A 24,573-nucleotide genomic window follows, 5' to 3' on the forward strand; every position below is an offset into this window, starting at 1 on the left:
TCAGGGCGGCGGCGGCAGCACCAAGGCGCAGGGCAGCGCAGCGGCGGCGGTCGCCGCCTCTGGCAGCGGAGGAAGCGACTCGGCGGCGTCGCCCGCCTATTATCCCGCGGAGGCCACCGGCTCCCCCAGCGCGGCCGCCACCAGCCGGGGCGCCCTGCTGGGAAAGGTGGGTACAGTACGAGCAGCTGCCTCAGCAGCTCTGCAGCGCCTGGGGCACGGCCCTCGGAGCCCAGCCCTGCCCCCTCCTCGGGCACCCCCCAGGGCCCCTCCTCGGGCACCCCCCAGTCCTGCCCCCTCGGGCACCCCGCGCCCTCTGCCCCACCCCCTCCTCGGGCACCCCGCGTCCCCAGCCTTCTCCCCTGCCCCGCCCCCTCCTCGGACACCCTGCGCACCCAGCTCTCTGCCTGTTTCTTCCTCAGAGTTCAGATCCCCACGCACCCAGTCATTGCCCTCCTCGTGGACTCACTCATTTCCCCTGTGTGCACCCTTACCCCTCTTCCACACACCTCTCGCCCTGTTCACTCATTCCCTAGACTGCACCTGTTTCCCTGCACACTCACCCTCTCTCGGACACCCCTTCTAGCAGTGATCGTGCAGATACAAACTTCGTGTTATACATTCCCTTGTTGCTCACATACATGCTTCCGATTCTCGCATTTCCCTGTATCTACACACATCCCTTACCCTCAATCCCCCTGCACACAGCTTCTTCCCGGTCCTCTTTTTCTCCCTGTAGAGGAGGAAAAAATCTGGTTAATTATTCCTCATCTCAGGCCATTTGGGAGATCATTGCTGTTTTGTTTATGTTTATTGTTTTTTTTCAAACTGAGGGAGGCTTTGAAGTTAGTATTCGGAGTAGATTTGAGAATCTGAAACTAAAGTTCTTTGTGAGGGAAGGACAAACTGTCAGTAGAGAGATTGGAAAATATTACTTTGGCTGTGCTGTTGCCAAGCTCTTGGCACTGTGTGTTAGAGGATGGTTGTTGCTTGCATGGACGTTTACATTCCAACATGGGAAAGTATGTTGTATTTCCCTCTGTATTGATATTGGTTTATATAGATTGCAGAGCTTGTTTTCTGTGGCAATTGGTCTTGTTCATTGACTTAAGACTTAAAAACTATCCTTTTCTCTGTCACCTTGCCTCATCATTTTAATGACTGGTCTCTGAGGATAGTTTTTGAGACAAGAAAGCGTAATGGTTACTAAATGTGAAAGATGTAATCAAAGAGTAAAAGGGCCACACACATTCTAAAATGTTTAAAATACATACTGCATTATGATTTCATTTTTTAAAATGTAATATATTTCAACAGGATAGCCCATGTTAAGCTTGTCAGTTTGGTTTGTCTCTATAATTAGATTAACAAGTACATGTGGTGTTCTTAACTTAGTCAGACTCCAGCCCAATCTATACACATTTTAAAATAGTGACATGACTTGTAATATTGCTGTAACAACTCACTGTTTAAATGTGTTGAAAGTAAGTGTCTTTAGAGTGTCTTACACAGCACACCACCGCACTGTTGTACAAACTAAAATTTCATACAATGACTTTTTTCTACTGCTATATATACTATACACTGAAATGCAAATACAATATTTATATTCCAATCTATTTATTTTAAAATTATATGGTAAAAATGAGAAAGTAAGCAATTTTTCGCAATACTGTGTTGTGACACTTTCATATTTTTATGTCTGATTTTGTAAGCAAGTAGATTTTAAATGAGGTGAAACTTGGACTCACACAAAACAAATCAGACTCCTGAAAGTAGTCTGGAAGGGTTGAGAGCCACTGCTATAGAGCATAACTTTAGAACAGCCCTGAAGCTGCTCTACATTACTCCAGAAACCTGCATGGCTCCCAGACTGAAGTGCTGCAGAGGCAGTTTAGCATTGCTTTTGTTCAGTCCCTCCATCTCTGCCATACTTATTTCAGTTGCATCCAGGGGTGCTGGAACAAATAGTATAGTGGGGGTGCTGAGGGCCATTTAATCAAACTGTAAACCCTGTTTATAATGGAAACCACTTCAGGCCAGGGGATGCGGTAGTACCTCTAGTTCCAGAACCTATGGCTGCAGCTGAGGATTTAGCCCTATCTCTTTCTTCTGTTATGTAGGAGAAATGAGTTAGGAAATGTTTACTTACTCCATTAGCACTGCATTTAAGGTTAATTCTATTAGTTTTTTCTTCAGTTTTTGAAGTGTGGTAAATAGAATTACACATGCACCTTCAAAACCATTCTTACTATTAGAACAGTTTATTTCTGAGTTTTAAAATAATTTTGCCACAAGAGAATATAAATTAGTTTATATAAATTTAAAATGTATATGTTATAAATTACAGCATACACTTTTCTTTTTTACTAGAAAGTACTTCATGTCAACTGTCTAATCTTGCTCCCTTTGAAGTTAATGACAAAGGATTCATTCACGTAAATGGGAACAGGATCAGTCCCTACAAAACATTTTATATATCTGAGGTAATAAAATTCAGCATAGCTCTTTTTTTAAAGGACTTTAGAAAAGTGGCAGTCCGAAGAGGAAAGATTAAAGAGGCTAGGACTCTTCAGCTTGGAAAAGAGGAGATTAAGGGGGGTTAAGATAGAGGTGTATAAAATCATGAGTGATGTAGAGAAAGTGGATAAGGAAAAGTTATTTACTTATTCCCATAATACAAGAACTAGGGGTCACCAAATGAAATTAATAGGCAGCAGGTTTAAAACAAATAAAAGGAAGTTCTTCTTCACACAGCGCAAAGTCAACTTGTGGAACTCCTTACCTGAGGAGGTTGTGAAGGCTGGGACTATAACAGTGTTTAAAAGGGAACTGGATAAATTCATGGTGGCTAAGTCCATAAATGGCTATTAGCCAGGAAGGGTAAAGAATGGTGTCCCTAGCCTCTGTTCATCAGAGGATGGAGATGGATGGCAGGAGAGAGATCACTTGATCATTGCCTGTTAGGTTCACTCCCTCTGGGGCACCTGGCAATGGCCACTGTCGGTAGACAGATACTGGGCTAGATGGACCTTTGGTCTGACCCAGTATGGCCATTCTTATGTTCTTAAGAGCAAGAGTTGCATCTTATCTCTGATGTCATATGTAAAGATATATTTAATTACCTCTGAAGTTACATGAATTCTATTTGAACAGCATTTTAATATGCTGCCTTTTGGATATGAAAGGTCAGTAGTGAGATTTCTTGTGAAGTTTTGGACCTCTAGTCCAGGGGTTCTCACAACAAATTTTTGGTGGCCTCAAAGTACGGCCCCCAACTCTTGCTGGTGGTTGCGGCGGCAATTTTTCCTAAAATACTTAATTAACTTTAGGAAAAACAAATAAATATGCACATATACATGTCCAAATCATAGTAATTTATTGATGTAGGGTTTTTTTCAGACTCAGTAATAAAAAAATTTACAGTGGTCTCTATTCTTTGCTGGACCTAAATAGAATAGAAACACAAATAAGTGCTTTGCATTTTCTTGTCTTGTCATTGTTGTTGTTGTTTCTTTTGCTTTTTTGATTGCTTTTTTTAGAAAAAATTTGCTAGATAGTAAGTCTGCTGCTCTGAAAAGTGATATTTGCATGTTTATTAATATCACTTTTCACAGCAGACTTAGTCAGCCCAGGCAAGTCCTGGGACAAATTAAGCCCTGGATGGGGAGGTGGGCAACTAGGCCATGGGGCCCAGGGACGATGGTGTGGATGGGGAGCCTGGAACCAGAGCCTGCTTCCGTGTGGATGAAGCCCAAAGCCCTGCAGCTGAAGCCTGTCCCCCCACCTCCTGGAAAGTGGGGAATTCACCAGCTGCCTGCACCTCCAACGTTTGTGTCACTGAAGGGGGGCAGGGCCCAACCCCCACTGGTGGCCCTGGGAGATGGGCCAGTGCTCCCCCTCCAATCACAGCCCAGGAGGCAATGGCTGCAAGAAAAGCCCCTGGTGGCTGCACGTGGCCACAGTGGCTGCATTTGAGAAACGCTGCAGTTGGTATTTCCATGTGATATTCTTTGGGACCCATGCTAAGGTTTTGAAGTTGTGCCTTCAGGAATTGATGGGAAATTCCATGAATTGTTTTCTATAACTACAAATTTGGAACCTTAGGGTGAAATATGTTTGGGAATGCTTTGGGGATGATAGGTTCTTTTACTCAGCTGTGTCCACGTGCTGTATGATGTTCAGGTATTTAATAACGATTTCACAATTTAAAGAACCTAATTTTCTTTAAAAGGCAACTGTTCTTTATTTTTGTAGATACTTTTAATACAATTTCAAACTTAGGCTTGATAGTTCATGATGTCAGAGAACTCTTTGAGATCAGATGTTAAAGATTATTTAGTTTAAAGTGTTTATAATCATTAGATCATTTTAAATATGAAAATTCCCATGATCATCTGAATGCGTGTTTTGAGTTGGAAATATTTTATACTTTTAGACTTCTATTCTGCAAAGGGATTCACGTGGGACTGGGAGGATCCTTATGTCTGTGTGGATCCTGTTGCAAAATCAAGCTCTGAATAAGGCTCTATAAACATGCAATGAAAAAGACAGTTTCTGCTCTAAAGAACCCAGAGTCTAAATGAAAACAAGGCGTTGCAGATCTGTTTGTAACACACAGTGAATTGTGTGGTAGGGATGGGAAGATGAGGGTCTCTGGATAACTGTTACGGGAACACCTGAATATATAGGTTGTGTGCACAATCAGAAGGGATTGAGTGTTAATTATTAATATAAATGAATAACTTTCTAACAAGTCACGTCCCTAGCAATTTATGTGATACGCTGTACAGTAAGGAATCTTTCAATGTTCAGGCAGACTGTTGCATTCTAATGCTGATCACCTTGCCTGACCAACCCTTTTTTTTGAGGGGTGCAGTTGGGAGGGTGGGATTTTACACACTGTTGTGGTGCTTCCTTGAAACTTTTTATGCATTCGAATTCGGTAGAAAGTAATATTGCGCCTAACATTTAGTCACATTCTAGCTTTTATAATTAATCACTATAGTTTTCCCTTGCTTCCATTAATGAATGTCTGAGCAGAGTGTTTCCGTGAAACTGTTTGTTTAGCCTTTTGATTGACCTTACAGTTTTATCTATGAAATCAATGCAGTGTTCCTGATCCTTACAAGGTTCATTACAGTGAAAGAAAGTCTGAACTAATCTCCTTTTAAAAAAAGCAGCAGGGGAGAATAATCCTCCTTAAAGCTGCTGATACAGCTGATTGTCAAGCTTTCCTGAAAACAAAATACAGCATCTCTATCTGTGTTAAACAATAGGTGGTACAAAACTGCTTAGAATTAGACTTTCTGTGATCTCACTGTGAAGAGCAGATATCATTTGGTCTTCTGTTATAGTCTTTAGAGAGACAAGGTGGGTAAGGTAATTAATACCTTTTATTGGACCAACTTCTGTTGGTGAGAGAGACAAGCTTTTGAGCTTACACAGAGCTCTTCTTCAGGTCTGAGTGTGTCACAGATAAATACAAGGTGAAATGGATTGTTCAGCATAAGTAGTTAACACGTATTTCAAGGGACCATTCAAAGTGAAGTGGCTTGTTAACATCTCTCCAGTCATAGAGAGGAAAAGAAGGGGGGAAAGGCTGGGGGTAGGAGGAAAGTTAATGGGTTGTAGATTGTTGTACTGAGCCATAAATCCAGGGTCTCTGTTCAGTCCATGATTTTTAGTGTCTAGCAAAGTTCTGTGTTTAAGTTCCCAGGTTCATCTTTTGAAGGTTTTGTGCAGGTTTCCTTTGAGGATGAGGACTGAGAGGTCAGAATGATCACTTTGTGAAAAATGGTCACCCACAGGTTACATGGTGTTTTTGTCTTTTATCATTTTTCTTGTATGAGTTCATTCAAGAGCACAGTGATTGTCCAGTTTTATCCACAGTAGTTATTACTGGGTTATCACAACATGTGGTGTACTTCATCCAAAGCACTAAATGCCCCAGTAACAACTGTGTGGATGAAAGGAGACAATCAGTACGCTCCTGAATGAACTCACACAGAGCTCTGTGTAAGCCTGAAAGCTTGTCTCTCTCACCAACAGAAGCTGGTCCAGTAAAAGATATTACTTTACCCACCTTCTCTCTCTAATATCCTGGGACCAACATTGCTACAAGAACAATGCATACAACAGTTACAGCCTTTGACAGCTTGGCTGTCTTGAAGGATATTTTGAAATGGTTTCTTATTTCAGCTGTTGCTTTAGATTTGTCGCCCTCCGGTATCAAATGGAAATCACATGATTTTTACAGTTTAATACCTTCATATCTTGGGATGTGCTGTAACAGAAACGAGACATTATCAATATAGTTTTTAGTTAGGGAAGAACACTATTTGCAGGTGAAGAATAATGACACGGAGCCCAAGGTCAGTTCTGTCAAACTTCACTCTTGTTCAGAAAATGTTCAGATTGATATGTTAGAAACGTATGCTTGTTGTGTATTCTCTCGGAATTTTAATTAACCTTAAAATAAAGCAACTCCCCCCCAGCTAAGGCTTTGATAGCGAAGTCTATGATTTAATATAGACACGTTTAATTTCCCACAAGTGTAATGTTGTCAAAGTGTCATTTTTCAATTTCAGAGTGGGTGTTGTAAAGTATGTAACATTTTGGCAGAACTTTGGGTTCTGTGTGTTGCTTTATCCCCTCTTTAGCAAGTATTCTTTTGCAACCTTACAAATATTTAGTAACATTTTATTAAGAGTGCTGAAATATAATTCAACAGGGAGTTGTTATGAATATGTGGATATTCTATTCTTTATTCTAGGGATAAGTCAAACTCTGGAAATATTTCAGTTTCCCAAGAATATATGGTTTGGGTCTGCTTATAAACATTACAATTCTGAAGTGTTTTTATCTGAACTAGGTACTTCAGATTATGTTCACATGTAACTATGTGCAACCTTGGACTAGTCTGTGCCTCAATTTCAATGTGGAAAAAGGTGACAGTATATATATCCCCAATTTTTAAAGTGTTTTGATATAATCAGATAAAGATGCTGTGTAAATGCAAAGTAGTATTATACAAAGGTTTGGAGGCTGAAAACACATTGGAAGAATAAGAGGAAGTTCAGAAACTGTTAAAAAGTGCCTAGGGGATAAAATAGGAGGCTAGGAGTGGTTTGTAATGCTAGCAACATCAGATACGAAGTTATAATATATTAGCTCTTCTGTTTCCATTACCATGTTGAACTGTGTTGGGATTTCAGGCTCTATCAAGAGTAAATGGCTGCCTACATCCCTAAGATAAATTTTTCCCCATTTTTTTTAACAATTCATAAAGTGTATAGTTTAGAATTTTTCTGGTCATACTAAGATAACACACTTGAAACTGTGGAACTCTCGCAGGAACTAAGGACCATTACAAACGTCGCCAGCTTCTGCTCTAAATCAAGGCACACTTGTACATAAACCCCGTTCACCCCACCTTCCAAAATAAAACACAGCACACACTATTCTCCCTCTGAGGAGAGGATGAGAGAGATGACAGACCACAGGTGACAGATGTTAGTCACATTGCTTAATGCACTACTACAGGGTGCTCAGATAATATTGGGATGAGGGTGGTATAAGAATGGCATCTCAGCTGGTCTGAGTTAAGCAACTGATGTATAGTATTTTCCTTATTTTTCATTGAATGCTTCATTTATATATCAGATTCGAGGAGGAGGGATATTTCACCTTTTCAGGTGCAGAGGTCTGCAATTTACAAGCCCCTGCACCTATGGGGAAATTCGCTGCCCAGAGCTTTTTTGAAATTCCTGCCGGTGGAGGGAACAGCTTGAATTTGTGGCCAGGGCTTCATAGTAGCTTTAATGGTAGAAACTTCCTAGGAGTGAAGCAGCACATTTCCTAGGAGCCTTGTCCCAGGCCAGATCATCTATGTACTTTCTAGGCCAGTGATTCCCAAACTGTGGGGCGGCACCTGGGTCAGCCCCCTCGTGGGGGGTGGGGGGGGAAGGGACGGGTGGGAAGGGTGTGCCACCTAGGCCAGCTGCACCCCAAGGCAAGTTCTGACCCCAGCTGCAGCACCGCTCCGCCCCCAGGCCAACTCCAGCCTCAGTGCTGCTCCGCCTCCAGACCAGCTTTGCCCTCATTCCCTCTCCACCTTTAGCCCAGCTCCGCCTGTAGCACCAGCTGCTCCCCCATTTCCAGTTCTGCCCCCAGCTCCACCTTCAGCCAAAGCTCCTATGCCGAGGAAGCCTTGGCTGTGCAGTAGTGGAGGGCGTGGACAGATTCTGTTACTGTGGAGGGTGTGACAGAAAAAGTTTAGGCACCATTGTTCTAGGCTGAAGCTGGCCAAACTTGGGTTCACTGTGGAGTGGAGGTTGTAGGCATTTTGCACTGCTATGTTTCCCATCTAGGTGAACTTTTCACTACTAGGGGCCCACATCCTGGGTTTTGCAAGAGGAAGTGAATTAAGCCAAGCATTTACATGTCTGAATCTTGGAAGATCATGTTTATGTAGCCTAAACCTTTTAGGAGCAATAGAGAGAAAAAAAGCACATATGTTGTCTCAATGTTGAAGAAAATCTTGAGTCCAGCTTTTTAGGTATCTAATTCATGAAGAGGGAAGCATCACAGTTCCTAACAATATCTGATCAGCTGATACACTTTATTTTTCTGCCTCTGATTCAGATTTTTTTTTCTTGTAATGCTATAGTTTTGCTGGAAACCGCCCTGAATTTAAACAAAAATTTAAATTAAATTAAAATTTTAATCTAAATCTCTTGAACCTTTTTGTCTTCCTTGATTGTAACAAAAGACATGTTTCAGCACAGGAAGGTTAAAAAGTGTCTTAAAGCATTTTTTAAAAAAACAGCAAGGAGCCCTGGGGTTTTCATTTACTTTTCTATATCTCAATCCCATTAAAGAAAGCTGTAGTATCAGAAGTGCGCATGTGTCAGAGGAGATGAGAAATGCTGGGGAGATGCATCAGATGAATTTATAACATAGTAAATTGTGATGTATTTAAGAATGTCACTGTTTTCAGTTGTTAACTTTAAGCCCATTACATCTTGCAAAAATCAAATAGTTCTGTTTTACCAAACTTTCAGATATTACTATTATCTTTTGGTAACTAGCTAGAGAAATTGTTTGATGAACTATTGAATATTTGATTTTTTCATTGGTGGAGTTAGTTCACTTTGGATTGGAATCACTAATAATGGCCTGAGTCAAATTGAACATAGAATAAAAAGATGACTCTGGAAAGGACTTTGTGCAATGACTGTAGTGGATTCAGAACTATTATATTCATCTGTGAATCACTGAAAACAAATCTAACAGATACCATAACTGATGCCTTTGGAAACCAGAGTCAGTGACATGTTTGAGCATATAAATAAAGTATTTCAAGTGTGATGAACAATACCAATATTAAAGAGAGGGCTACTCTTTGCTGTGGGTAAAGTGTGACAGATGTGGTGGGTTACATGATATTGTATGACTGACTTCTGAATGATGTATCAAAACAAGAGCTTAAATACTGTACACTTAAGTGGACGGCATTCTTTCTCAATGATTCAAGGTTGTATATATCACTAAATGTAACAATATTTAGTTACTGTTGTTCAGTAACTAGCCACTCAAAGATAAAATACATAAGCTTGGAAGAATGTTAAAAACCTGTGTTCTACCCAAATTCTAACTTTGGTCATGCTTCGCTTTCTGTCCTAAACTGTTGTGTAGTTTTGCTGTTTTCTGTTTTGGGAGGCAGCGTGGTCTAGTTCTTAAACCTTGGAACTGGGACTTAGGAGATCTGGGTATATTCACAGCTCTGCCACTGACCTTGAGGAAGTTGCTTGAACTTCAGGGGTTCCCCTTCTGTAAACTTGGGATAATAGTGCTTAACCACCTCTGCCACCCCTCTGAAACCTGTAGCCACCTACAGTGATTTGAGATCTTCAGATAAAAGGTGCTGCATAAGTGTAAAGTTGTTATTAAAGAATTTGGGATCATATGAGATGAAAAAGGACTCTCCATATTGAAGATATTACCATTATTTTCTGTCTATTGATAAAATTTAGTAGAGTTGCCTTTTTTGCTTCTGGAGCATACTGGTATGGCATATCAATATTCCAGTAACCTATATATAAGGGTTTGTCTACACTGCATGCTTCTTTTGGCAGCATATAGCATACCCACAGTAGGTTTGTCAGTTTTGGTTGGATGTATTCCTGGAGGTTTCTTCGCATGAAGGGAGGGTTGGCAACCCTAATATAGCCCTCCCTAGCACAGGAATAAATAGTAGAATAGCTTGTGAGGCACAGTTTAGGGAAATAGACATGCCTGAAGAGTGTGGGTACTCAAATATGCACCCTACACACTTGCTACTTGCCTAAGCTGTGCCTCCTCGTCTACACTGCTATTTTTACCACTTAAGTGTCCTGTTACCTTCCTGCTGTATGAAAAGACACCCCCATGATGAAAGTCTCTGGCAGGGGAGAGGCAATGGGGAAAAAGACCCACCTGCTGTCTGCCTTCTTCTAGAATCTTTCACTAACATGTGTTGCTACACACTGCCGTGTGGATGCAGCTTGCTTTTCATTGCGCCATACAACACTTGTACCCTACACACTGCCACAAGTGGTATGTAGTATAGACATAGCCTAAATTCCGTAGGAGGACACAATATTCCTTGTTTCTAATCTTAACAGCTTGTACACAGATGTAACTCCTGTTGTTGGCCAGATGCCCAGCAGGTCAAGCTCTGTAGTTATGTTGGCTTTTAATGTGTATGTGTGTGTGAGTGTCTGTTTTTGCAGGTCAGTGAGGCTATCTGTTTGTGATACAATCCTACCCTGACAACAGAAACCATGGAGTTTATTGACCATGGTGACATAAAATATTAAAATACTGGTATGTTTACATGTATGTGTAGATTACGTAGACTATCAAGGCTTTTACTTACCATCTAGAGCTATTTTACTTTACTACCTCATCATTTTAACCTAATCCAGTTATTGGCTAAATCTTTTCTGAATCTCTCCTCCCTCCCTCCTCCTCGTTCTTTTTCTAAAAGTGTATCTGGCTCCCTTTTGAATTGAGCCGCACTGTTGTACTTACCGCTGTCGCTAATTTCAGCTGTTTGGTATTTCAGACTTCCTCTGTGTAAAGACACTGCTTAAGTTGCAGAAGAAAATATTTATTCCCTCCTCAACTTCAATGATTTCTCTTTAAAACTAGTAGCTATCTAAAACAGCTTCCTTGTGGGGGTCTTAGATAGGATCCTCCCTTAGAATCTTTTTCCAAAAGAAAAACAGCCTCTTATTTCACTATAATTAATATCTCCAAATCCTGAATCACTTCAGTTGCTGGCCTTTGCTCAATTTGTATTTACTCTGTTTTCACTATGAACCAAAATCACATAGGTGCTGGAACTATGGGTGTGGGGGCTGCTGCCGTATCCTTGGCTTGAAGTGGATTCCATAATATACAGTGTTTACAGTTTGGTTCAATGGCTCTCAGCACCCCCAAAAATTGTTCCAGCACCCCTGTAAAGTTGGCTTTTGATATAAGTGGATTCAACTCTAATAAAGCCACTGGGCACCCACCAGAGCTGAATTTTGCCCAGTCTTTTCAGTGTTTATATTTTCCAACAGTTTTTTCCCAGTGTGGAAACAGGCTCTTATGGAAGGGCCCAAGATTTGTTCAGCTAGTCCAAGGATGTCTTGACACAGGAGAAGAACACTGGGAATGGAAAAAGCTGCGTGACTTGGATCTGCTCCAACTCGCACTGCAATTGTGATCCTGCTCCTGGGGAGAAAACAACAGGCATTCCTGAGCGTCATCTGTCATTTATCCCTACTTTCATAGCAACCCCCAGTGCCTGCAGATATGGTGCTGTTCATATATAAAGGTATGCAGCCTTGGGCAGTGCTTACTTGCCTGAGCATCTCTGAACTGATCCTGTGGCACTGAGACCACATGGAAGAAAACATGGAGCCACCCATGGAAGCTCCCATGCAAGCAGGATGTAGCTTTCTGGTAAGGGAAAGACAAGCATGGGAAGTCACAATTTAAGTTAGCAAAAATAATAAAAATTAGAAATAAAACATACAGAACAAAAAGATGAGAGAGAAAAAAGACCAGAGGCAGAAGAGAGAGAATATAGAAGGGGAAAAAAGATGGGAACCGTTGCGCTAATGCATAGTGTGGTGGACAGGGGACAGTAAACCCAGCTGCATCGTTGGTTCTCTTTCGTCAGTATTTTTCTCCGGGCATTAGATATAATTTTTTTCGGGCAATTCTTGGGATTATTGATCCTTTAGTTTTAATTAATTGATTGTGTTGCACAACAGCTGCACTTACATTCCTGTTGGTTCCTGTTTGCAGAAAGTATAATTTTGTATTGATTGGAGAAGATGATGAAAACACTTTAAAAATATGTTTAAATACAATTAAAAACAGATATAATATGTGACTGAATGTTTACCCAACATGTAGTCACTGGTTGGATACAATTATAGACTGCTTGTCCCATGTATATATAATTTGATAGATATCAGTCTGTTTAAAGAACAAAATTTAAAACCATAATTACACATAACCTGAATTCTTTATGTGAGCATAGTAAATTTGGGTCTTAACTTGTTTTTTTCCCTTTTAAAGGATTAGATTTGCAAGTTGGATTTGTCTGTTCCTGTTCCATTAGTACACTGCTGATTTTAATATGATTTCCATTGTTGTGCTTTTGTTCAGTCTGTAGGTGTGTAACATTGTTCGAAGAATCCTCTCTCCTATCAAAACAATAATAAAAGAATTTCCATAGAGGTCTCTATCTTGTCCTATTTTGGAAACTACAAAATTTAGCAACCCTGTGCGTAGTTGGATCCAAAAAAGAGAGAAGGCAATATTACATATTAACATATTAACTTTAAAAATAGATTAATGGGGACAAAATCTTATATTTTGTTAATGACAGAATGTAGTTTGATTAAATGACTTTAATTGGAATGTTCACAGAAGTCTAATATGATTATCAGGAGGGTAATTGTTCTATTAGTTGTAAAACTATTTCCTATTTTCTTGCAGATGAATAGCATATCATTTTGGGGAAGATTAGGGGATAATGACTTCATCATGTTAGTGAAGCATTTGCCCCTCTGTTTGCTGTCAACTGGAGTTTGATTTACCTTACAAGTAAAATAAATGCTGTTTGTGGTTTTAGTGAGTGCGTTTCCATGTGTGTAGTCAGTAATTGTGGGAAGAGGTTATTCATTAGTGTATGCTTGGAATGTGTCTCTGTTATTACAACAACATGTCCAAGACACTGATTAGTCAATCAACTTAGCATTAACATTTATTTTCCAGGTGTTTTTAAAACCTGATTGAAAACTGTGGATTATATATTTGCCCTTTGTGAACTTTAAAATGACTTGTTTCTGTGAGATAACATACGATTTTCAGTTTAAAACAATTTATGACTGAGGACTTGCTGGTTTGTTATCAAAATGCTAATGATTTTTTGTGCTACAGTCTCAAGGTTTGTCTGAGGGAGGATTAGAATAGACATAGTCTCTGAATAATGGCCTTTGTAATATTCATTAATATCTCACTGAGCTGCAGGAATCTTTCCCCGTGTGGGTGGAAGTTCATTTACTTACAATTGTTGATGTTTGTTACAATGAACATAGGAGCTACGGCCCAGATTTTAAAGGTGTTTAGGCTTTGCTGTGTTCAGTATTGTACTGCCTAACTGATTTAGGAACCTGAATCTCATTTTCAAAAGTGATTGAGGCAGTTAGGAATTTAAATCCCATCAACTGTCGATGGGATTTTAGCTCATAAGTGCCTAAAAACCTTTGAAAAAAAGATTCAGGCTCCTAAATCAGTTAGGTATTGCAATGATGAGCACAGCAATGCTTAAATAATATCAGTAATAATCTGGGCCAAGATCTATAATTTTCAGCATGTTGCAACATCTTTTCCATAGATAAAAGATGTTGAAATTCTACCAAAACAAGAGACAGTATTGACTTTGGCACACTCCGTTTTGATTATGTGTGTTTGTTTAAAAAAAAACAAAAGTCAACCAGTGTTTTGGTTCTGTGATTTTCTAAAAGGACAAGTACATTTACATTATCTAGTATGATTTGGAGTAATATTGTTTAGCATGTGCTGATTTCAAACTAAGTCAATGTGAAAACTTTTATTTTTTTTTGAACTACTATAGCAAAGATGATTTTACAGGTTTACTTCCTCCCCCGCCCCCATTTCTAGCCGCATTTTGGAGCAATTTCTAACCCAGCTGCATTTGTTGTGGTGCCTAACTGCTTATGCAATTTGAAATGATGATTATTGTGACTTTTCAAAGTTTGCAACAGTTTCATCTCCTTCACCATCCCAATATATTTTCTTTTGACATTATAGTGATAGTTATTTTAACTTAGAATGGTTTGTTTGGCTGATTTTATTTTGTATAACTTCTGGTATGTATAAATGAAGAGATCACAAATTAAAGATTTCCCACTGCCCTCCTTATTGCTTCCATGTAGAATTTGGAACTATCATGAAGCATTTGGCTGTGATGACTTTAAAATATTATAGAATTTTTCAAATACTATATTTTGCTAAAAAACCTAGACTGTTTCTTTCAGTGATCTCTAAGAGTTTTAAGTAATGTTTTTCATAAATGGTGTTCAGATTTGTGCTGGATGGGCCTGGGTCCGTGCTCTCCCAACAAATGTTAACAAGTATTGAAGACTAGAATTCAGTGCACATATTTCTCCAAATTTGAGCAGTCCCCCCCGCCCCCTTTTTATCTAACTAGCCAATGAGTAAAAGAAAAAAAAAGAGAGAGTGGGAAGGACCCCAACCTCCCCTATTCTGAATACTGTATATGCTATACTGGCAAGATGTATGATAAATTATGCAAGCTGTATTCAAGGATTTACACATTGTCATTCAGTCAGATTTTTGAAGAGCTATTTATTCTTGGCTATATCCATTTTCCAGAAGTTCAGCAGAGATGGCAGAATATTTTGGAAAGTGATTTGATGGAAGTTGCCCCAAGCTGAGTTTATGTTATCACTTGTGATGGGGCAAGGCCAGATGGCTACAGTAAAGTACTGAGAAACAGGTATGTTAGCCCCAGGCTAAACAAATCCCTAGGACCATGGTAACCAAATGGCAGTTGCTCCAGCGTAATCAAGGCACCTGGAGCCAATTAGACTTTCTAGAGGCAGTGGAGATAGCTACTTTAATTAGAACACCATGCAGCCAATCAGGGGCAGGCTAATCGGGCACCTGGGTTTAAAAAAGGAGCGCACCCCCCCCCCCATCAGGCTGGGAGGAGCCAGAGGAGAGCGACTGCGAGTGATTCTTGAGGAGCAAGAAGGCAAGGAGCTGAGATGAGGAGAGTGTACTGCTGTTCGGATTTAGGAGAGCAAGCATTATCAGACATCAGGAGAAGATCCTTGGTGAGGATAAAGTGTTGAAGGAGGCCATGGGGAAGTAGCCCAGGGAATTGTAGCTGTCATGCAGCTGTTACAGGAGGCACTATAGACAGCTGTGATCCACAGGGCTCTGGGCTGGAACCTGGAGTAGAGGGTGGGCCCGGGTTCCCCCCAAACCTCCCAACTCCTGAGCAGACCCAGGAGGAGTTGGCCCAGACTGTGGGGAAGATCACTGAGGTGAGCAAATCTGCCAAGAAGCGCAGGACCCACCAAGGTAGAGGAGGAACTTTGTCACACACTGCTTAACATGGAGGCTTGCTCTTGGTGTACTTATTTTCAATAACTTTTAAATGGGGATAAAACATCATAAAACACAAAACTTATTGAGGCATATCACAGACTTTCACACTCTTCAGGAGAGTCAACATAGTCAGGAACAACTTCAGCAGCAGTTTCTCCTTCCAGTTCCCAGCCAGGCAGACAAACTCTCTTCTCCCTGATGCTGGGAAGCTATGTGCTGAGGTACAGCAAAACAAACAAACAAACTAGGAAGTTAGCAAACAAAAACTACACTTTGGGACAGTTAAGGTTGTGGCGGGACATACCCCATACACCCACAAATTTTAAAGAAGGGAAATAAGAAAAAAAGAAAATTGGGGAGATAGACTCATGCCTTTCAGTCCACCTTCATATTGCATCCTGGAGTGTGTTATCAACAATATTGTTGACAACACACAAGTGACAAAGAAAGTATATGTCTGTCCCTTAACTTCTTATGTCCATGCTTTCAAGGTTGTGGGTGTGTGAGGCAAGTCCTACTGTCTTAACTGTCATGAAATGTAGTTTTTGTTTGCTAATGAAGATTAATAAAATTGTTTAATCAGATGAGAGGTTATATAGAGTTCTTGAATCATTTTGTAGCATACACCCACTTAAATAATGCTGGGTGTATGGGCAAGTCCTACTGTCTTAACTGTCATGAAATGTAAAGGTAGTCTAAGTAGCTGGAGTAAACTAGAGCCGCCATGAGGGAGAGAGGATTTGGGGATTCTAGAATGACAGAGTGTAACAAAGTGGCCAAGGTGAGATAACTACTGAAGGGCTACAGTTTTTAACTGAGGGAAAGGAGGGAGCGAAAGAGAGTTCACAAATGTGACAATAAACTTGGCAGGTGGTTCATATCAGTATCAAATTTAGATTACAATATTTAAATTACAGGGCGTTAATTCCCGGAATTGCCTAATAGAAACACTGAAGACCAAACTAACCAACCACTTTGGCTAGATACTGATGTATACAACTAGAACAAAGACTCTTAAATGACAGTAGTTAACTGTGGCAGCAAAGTGTGCATGACTGCATTGCATGCACAGATCTGCCTATTGCTCTCTCCCTTTCTTTCTAGTTTGAGGCATACCTCTCAATCTTCAAATGTACCAAATAGTGACACCTCCAAGTGTGACAGGTGCCATCTTGGTCAATGCCAGGGGCTGAACCAATGACCTCCAGAGCTAAAAAATAACATGAATATTTACAGATTGGACTAGAGAGCAAGGCTTTTGAATTGAGAGTTATCACAGACTTTCATCCTCTGTGGATTGGACACAGAGAAGGAGATAGAACATACACACACAGAGTGACTAATAGGTTATACAAGTGTGACAGATGACTGAAATATGAAGCACAGATATTTTGGTGATTCATGTAATAACTTACAGATTCATAGATTTTAAGTACAAAACTTATTTTAAAGAGCTCTTCTCACCGTGTGAATCATAGTCAACACTACTGTCCCCCTACATAGAAAAACAGCAGGGTTTGAACCTCTTGATCTTTATATCCCCAGTAGGCCTTCATTGTTTGAGCTACAAGAGTAATTGGTAGCCTGTTTGTAGACCAGTCTCTGGAGGAGCATTTGACACACACTTTCCCAGTGGGTTTACGCAACTATTTAAGAGTCAGCAATAGAATATTGGTGATCAAGTGGTTTATTGTGTTTAGACATAGGATAACCCAAACTGGATTAACTTAATCTGAAAGGCAGTGTGTGGTAGTGGATAAGATTGAGATGTGTAATGTTAGAGATCTGGCTTCTGTGTCTGTGGTCACCTTGCATAAACTCTTCACTAACTTATTTTAAAAATGGGTGGTGGAGTGTTCAACAGCTCTTCCCTGACTGCTTTCCAGGCTCAGGGTCATGGCTGTAGCCAATAATAAAGGTGCTGAATTGCATGGGAATCTAGACAGCACTTAGAAGAGGTTAGATGTGAATTGCAGATCCATTCTTTCCCAGCTCAGGAAACTTTCATCTCTGCTAGAGGAATATTTGGTCAGCATGGGGGGACTGTCTCTCATTTTTACTCCTGAAAGGCAGGGTTTACCTTGGCCCACATAATTTTATAACTCTTTAGCCATAAGAGAAAATATCTCTAAAAAACATGGCTGGTGTAGAACTGATATTCTAAGAATTGACAACAACGCAACACAAAGAGCAGGTTCCAGAGTATGTTAGATTTCTTGCAAACATAGTACAGAACAAAGTGGGCAACCAAGAATCGGACCCCGTTGTGCTTATCATTGTATGAACACAGAATAGTAATTCTGTGTTTGTACAATGATAAGCACATTTAGAGCTTGCAATCTAAATAGACAAGACAGACACAGGGTGGGAGAAGGACTCTAACACACAAGTAGAGTGAACAAGGGGATGGCAGCAAATATCATGTTAGTTCCATTATTATTATTGTTTTTATTATTGGGTGGGTTTGTGTAAGAGGGGATAAGCTAAATGGAAAGAAAAGAGAGGGGAGGGAGTGAGGAGGAGAGGCCAGGTGAGAAGAAAGAAAGAGGGAGAGGTCTAAAGTGAAGCTTAGGTGAAAAGACCATGACTGAGAGAGAGGAAGAGGATTGGAGGGTTGGAGCTTCCAATGATCAGAAGACAGCAAAAAACAAATATAGCCAATGACTATCCCGTGACGGATCTTAACAGTCCAGCCCCATGGTTTTGACCTTCCACGCCATCTTTGGTTAAAGCTCATTTGCTTCTGATGGGGAGTGCAGATTGATCAGCTGTGCTGCTAATGACTTTAAGTGTGTCCTTGATTTCCCTCTTGCCACTGTGGTTAGTTAGAAGATGTAGGGATAGGTGCTGGAACTAGAGGTGCGGGGGAGGTGGGGAGATGGTACTGCACCCCCTGGCTTGAAGTGCTTTCTATTATATACTGAGTTTACAGTTTGGTTCAATGGCTCTCAGTGCCCCCCCATACAAATTGTTCCAGCACCCCTGGATATAGGCCACATACTTGCTGGTTGCGCCCATGGGCAAACACTGCCTGGTTCCCTCACTGACTTGTGCAGTGCCTTTCCCTAATGTATTGAGTGGTTAAGACACTTTGACATTCTTGAGCTGACTGTCTATGCAAATGCAATTGTGATAGATATGGCAGTCCAGTCAAAATTGTAGAAAGTTCTCTGAATGTCCAGAGGTCTGTGCTTTGTCTGCTTCTTCCCATACCAGCTGGAGTCTCTGGCTGTCTCCTCTCTGCAGTTTTCCCTCAAGGCTACATGATGGGGAGAAGGGTGGCACCAGCTGGGTTCTAGTGCCCTTGTAGTTGGGGGTGTGTGTGTCTCCTGTTCAATCTATGCTCTGTAACACAACCGTAACTATAGTGCAGCTACTGCTGCACCATGATAATGTCCCGCCAAAGGGCCTCTTCCCAGGCCCCTTGAAAGGAGAAGGTAGGTCACACTCTGTGGGCCTGATTCTCCACTGCCTCAAAGCTTGTGCAAGTGGATGTAAAATGCTGCCATTGGCATACATGAAGAGAAAATTACAATTTGATACCCACTTTGCATAGGTATATAGGACTACGTGAGGTTCGAGGCAGTAGAGAATCAGGCCCATTTAATCTAACCTCTGCTGTGACTGCCAACAAATGTAAGAATTGTGATGGTAGTTCTTGGAATCTAAACCTGTCTTCTTGGAAGTGAGTAGAGACAACATCTTACTTCACATAATGTACTGAATAGCCATCAAATGGAAACTTTTGGTCATTACTGGTTTAGCATAAAAAAATTAGAAGTGTTTAAATCCCACTTTCAAAAGTGACAGGAACCAAGAGATTTAGGCTCCTAAGTCATTGAGGTGTTTCTTAAGTTGCATTTGAACCAGTGACCTAAAGGTGAAACATTCCATATGTCAGTACCGACTAGACAAATCAGTGTTTCCTTTCTAACAAACGTGAGATAAATTGAGCTCGGGCACGCAGTGGAGGCTGGTGACATCTGAAAGTGGACAGCTCAAAATTGATATGTAAAGATGTAAACTAAGTTGCTAGCAGTGGATATAGATCATTCTGAATTTGACTGAAGGAAGGTAATTGCCTACCTTTCTTACTTTGAAGAGTACAGTACAGTACAAATGCCCTTGGAAGAATGTTACGTTAAGAAGTTGCTGTAGCTAGAGAAGCTGGAAAGTGATCATCTGGGTAGAGCCTGAACTTGGTAGTGTCGCTGTAGTTATTTAGTAGCTCTGTAAGAATGGATTCCAAATACGTTCTTTTTTCATGCTTTTTCTTGTTTAGCAAAACAAAGTGAGAGTATTGGTCATACTGGCTAGACAAGTGGGCAAAAATAAAAAAGTATCTCTGTGTGTAGTTGAAAGGATGGATGAGTTCTCTCTGTATGTAAGTATATATTTATATATTGCCTCCGTGTAGCTCAGAGAGACTGGGAATTTTATGGATAAGACTCAAAGGACTGTATTGGCAAAGCTGTCCATAGGGGACTTATTAGAGCCTATTACTTAGCCTGTAGCCCAAGGAGCCTATTACTTTTTAGGATTATGATCCTATTCTGGTGCTGTGGGAAGGATAGGTAATCGCTGCCGGATTAAGTAGTAGTGCCACAGCCTGCAGCAAACCAGTTTTAAGAGTCTTGCTGCAGAGAAGAATGCCCTTCATAGGAAGGAAAACTCCAGGAAGGGAATATAAATAGTTTTGCCTCATTGACCTGGCATAAATATTGTCCAGGATAATGGCTTGGATTGATGGGATTGCTCTGTTATTTCCCTTTAGCTCTGATGGGTGTTGTTGTTGTGTTTGCAATGATGAGATTTATTTTTCTTTTAAATGTTTATCTTCATACACAATCATATAAAACCTAAAAGAAACAATTTCACTGATGCAACTCTCACACTAAAGATAAACATGGAAGCACTGGTTCACCACCTTTGCGCTTGTACTATCCTCAGGTTTTCTGGGGGCTTGATTAGCCCCTGCTGTAAGTTAAAGCACCTTTGCTGCAACAGCCCCTGTGACTTATTCAACAACTGAGAATAGGCAGAGTGCAGCGAGCTCCGTCTGCATTGCCTCCTGTCCCAGTAGCTCTCTATCTTATTTTCGGCTGAGGAATCCCCTTATGCTGGCATGGGTATTCCCCAAGATAATTTCTGCTGGGTTCACAGCTCTTAGGCCACTGGAACAGCCTGAGGAGGCAAGGGTGAAACAGAAAATGAAGTCAGGAATCTTTACTACTTGAAAGTATCTATAGACAATTAAAAGTGAATATGTTAAAATATTTTTCTGGAGGTTAGAACAGTTCAGTTCTATACTCCAGTTTCTTGACCACCTCAGTGCAGAGTTTCTGTATAGATAACGTATTTTGAACAGGGTTTATGAAGATAAAATTGGTCTATGTTCCTTATGTCATTGAGAATTCACTCTAGGAATTCTTTTGGTTTAAAAGAAGGCTTATGAAAGGGCAGATTGGAAAATTTGTTTGACACCTAAAACAGGTGTATTCTCATTCTTTACAGATTTATATTTCCCAAGTAGAACATTTTGTCTGTGAATAACAGTAAAAACTTTGTATTTTTAATTCATTAACTAAAGATTACTCTGTTTATTAATTTAATATTTATCTAATCCATGAAGTACCTTACAAAAGACAATAAATATCATCACTCCATTTTATATGAGGAAACTGAGGCACAGAGAGCTGTGGATCAAGGACACATGCCTTGGCGGCAGAGCTAGGAACACAGCCCAGTTCTCCTGATTGCTAGACAGAACCTCTGAACTGTCTCTAAACTGCTCACACCCTTTTGAAAGACCTTATTAGCCTTCTGTTTGAAGGGACTGTAATAGATGTGTGGTGCCAAATTCAGCACTGATTAGTGTGATCATGAGTCCCATTTAATCAGTGGAGTTGTATTTGCTTTACTATACAGTACAGCCATATGTGGCCTGTAATCTGATATATTAAGTCAATTGTTGATGAAATTATTTGTCATTCTATTTGCTAATATTAAGTTGTTACAGAGCTAATGGGAAGGCTACTGCTAAATACCCTGTTTTGCTCTGGTCATCATGTTTTTCTTTTGTTTGTATGTTTACTTCTCTTTTGCTTATTTTCTCTTTTATACATCTGCAGAGTTTTTTGTTCTCTATTTTCTGTCATTTGACATGTGAAAGGAGCCAAATAATATATTCCATAGCTCTGTCTCAAGTTAAGAACCAGTTTTAAAGCTGTACAATAATCATATTACAATGAATCCTGATGTGCCCTCAGTGGCATTACTGTATGGTGAATAAAAGCTAATTTAATGGAAAAGTAGAGTATATGAAAGTTGACTGCATGGAAATTGGATTTTTGCCTTTTATTATTTACTTTGCACCTTATACATATTTAAGGCCATAGGGATTATCATCCCCTTTAAATGCCCTTATTTAATAAAGAGTGCATTTCACAGAATAGAATCTAGTGTGAACTTCAGTGCCTTATCAAGAATTCAATTAACTGGCTTAGGTTCCAGTTACCCTGTAAATCCTCTAATATATCTAAATAATTAATTTGCTTTCTCTGAACAGTAGCAACTACTTTTAATTATGACCATTATATATTTAACTCTTGCATAATACACACTATTTATGACAAACATTGTTTTTTCAGTTTGAGTATTACAAGGGCATTAAGTAGCAACTCCATTGTTAAGGCTATGTTCCGTTTTTCAATTAAAATGGTATTTAAATTGCCTTGTTAAGCATGGAAACAAATCATGATGACAGCCAAAATTTCACTGCTTACTTTTCTCATGGTTTGAAGTGAACCTGTTCAGTAGTCTGACTTTAAAATGAGCCAATTAAAAAAATTACAGTTGTTCTCAAACATTTCCTGAGATTCCTCTTACAAACCCAGTTCCGCCCCCCTTCCCCCAATGTTAAATTGAAGTAAATAATCAGGCACGTATTGGTGGTTTGAGTGAATGTTAAATTCTAAACATTCCTGAAAGGTATTTCCTGGAGTCCTAACTTTCTGAATTAAAAAAAGAATTAAGGTTGCCCTTATTGACAAAGTACAGTATCCAAACTTCCCTTCTTTGGATGTAGATTATCACAAATCTGCTTTTCAGAACAGTGATTTTACAGCTTCTGTCATACGTACCCATCTCTGATACTAAGTGCGCTGTTTAGTGGCCAAACTATTCTTTGCTCTTTTTCATGCAAGTTCTCTAATTTCATGATCAGGACATGTTTGTATATGGAGACACCTAACTCTCCGTCTATTGATACTGGATGCATTGGCTTCCACATAGTATGTGGGAGGAGGAGTGTCAGGGTGCCAGCTGATCAGCTCCCCTGCTGTGAAGCATAGCCCCTGCCAGCATTGCTGTGTGCCTGCCTGAGGCTTGCAGTTTGTGGGGGCAACAGTGCCCCCATTCCCCCAAACTACACTCATGTTAAAAAGTGCTGGGCCATGGCCCCCTGGTTTCGGCACCATTGTGCTGAGTGTCGCTTATGAGACTCTGTATGACCCCAGCACGTGGCAGTATTGAACTCTTAATGAAGACTGGGCAATGATTACATTCAGCTAGCTATCTGTCTAATCAGAAATGTGTAGAATTGTTTTATTTATGATTGTAAAGAAGAGTAGAAAGCAGCAGAACCATTATATGGTTCAGATTAAGGCATTCTAATTTGTCTGGTCATTGATAAAATGGAACTCTTTGATATGGACGGCTAACGTAGTATGAGTTTCCAGTTTTCTTCAGGTGTTGCAATGGAGGCAGAATTCAGGGTGTTAAGTGTTTTGTTTGAGAAGTGCAGCTTTATATTTGCATTTCCTGAGATTCTGAATATTTTTCTTAACTAACGTTCTTGTAAAGGGAATATACACTTGCGGATTTTGAAAAACAAAAGGGTCCCTCACAGTGCGTGTCTTGGAGTGGCAATTATAGGGAAAGTCCTTCTGATCCTGTTAGCTCTGAGGTGGAGCATGCTTAGTTCCTCTCTGGGGATGGCACCTGCACAGTCTGGGTAATCACTGGGAGCTGTGAGGGGATGGAACATGCTCAGTGAGGACAGAATCCTCAGATTTTAGCTGCTAAAATCTCTGAGAAGTGTCTACTGAGCATGTGCAAATTGTGATTGTTCCAAGGCGTGTAACTTGGCCAAATTTGGGCAGATTTTCCAGTGATTGCAAAAGGCTCATTCCTAACACAAAGGCCACCCTTCTACAGAATTTCAAGTCCTTACCCCAAAGCACAGGGGTAGTAGAAATTTTCAAAGAAGAGGTCTCAAGTATATTTTAATACGGGAAAAACAATGTATCTTTCCCTAGCCTCATCCCTGGAAATGGCTGAAGCATTTTGGCTGACGTTTTCCAAATATCGTTGGCCTGAGGAGACATCTAGTATGGAAAATTTCAGCCCAAACAGTTAAAAGCAACTGAAACAGAGTCTTATATTGGGACATGTAGGGCAAACTTAATAACAGGCTGTGTTACCAGTGCTGTGGTGCAATTTACTTGTAAATATACAAAATAGCTCATTAAATAATTTGCAGAAAGTATCTCACATGGAGCAGAAAACTTGGCAACTATGGAAGTTTCCTCTTCATCTCCCAGTCTTCCGTTAACCATGATCGCCATCCACCGTCCTGAGGAGGAGATTGGAGATTCTTGATGCTATAACTCTCCTAAGAGCCACAAAAATTGGAGCATGGTCCAAGTTAAGATTTTTGCAAAATTTTGAAAAATGAATTATCACTTGTCAATATGTGGTTAACTGAATGCATGTGAGCTTTAAGGGTAATAAAGTGAGTTACTAAAATGTTTGTTTGTCTTTTTAATGCTTGTGTTGTTTTAAAATGGGCGATGCTGTACTTCTGTA

At 40.2% G+C, this 24,573-nt stretch overlaps 1 protein-coding gene across 1 annotated transcript in view; it reads left to right on the forward strand.

Annotated features, from left to right (window-relative positions):
- The window catches only part of SH3RF3 (SH3 domain containing ring finger 3), a 438,432-nt gene that overhangs the window by 3,867 nt on the left and 409,992 nt on the right, over positions 1-24,573 (forward strand). The window contains exon 2 of the mRNA XM_075061458.1: positions 26-166. Within this exon, the coding sequence (XP_074917559.1) occupies positions 26-166 (141 nt within the window). The remainder of the gene's footprint in view (positions 1-25; positions 167-24,573) is intronic.

The sequence above is a fragment of the Chelonoidis abingdonii genome, chromosome 1 (genome assembly GCF_003597395.2).
Source record: "Chelonoidis abingdonii isolate Lonesome George chromosome 1, CheloAbing_2.0, whole genome shotgun sequence".
In the NCBI taxonomy this organism is placed as follows: domain Eukaryota; kingdom Metazoa; phylum Chordata; order Testudines; family Testudinidae; genus Chelonoidis; species Chelonoidis abingdonii.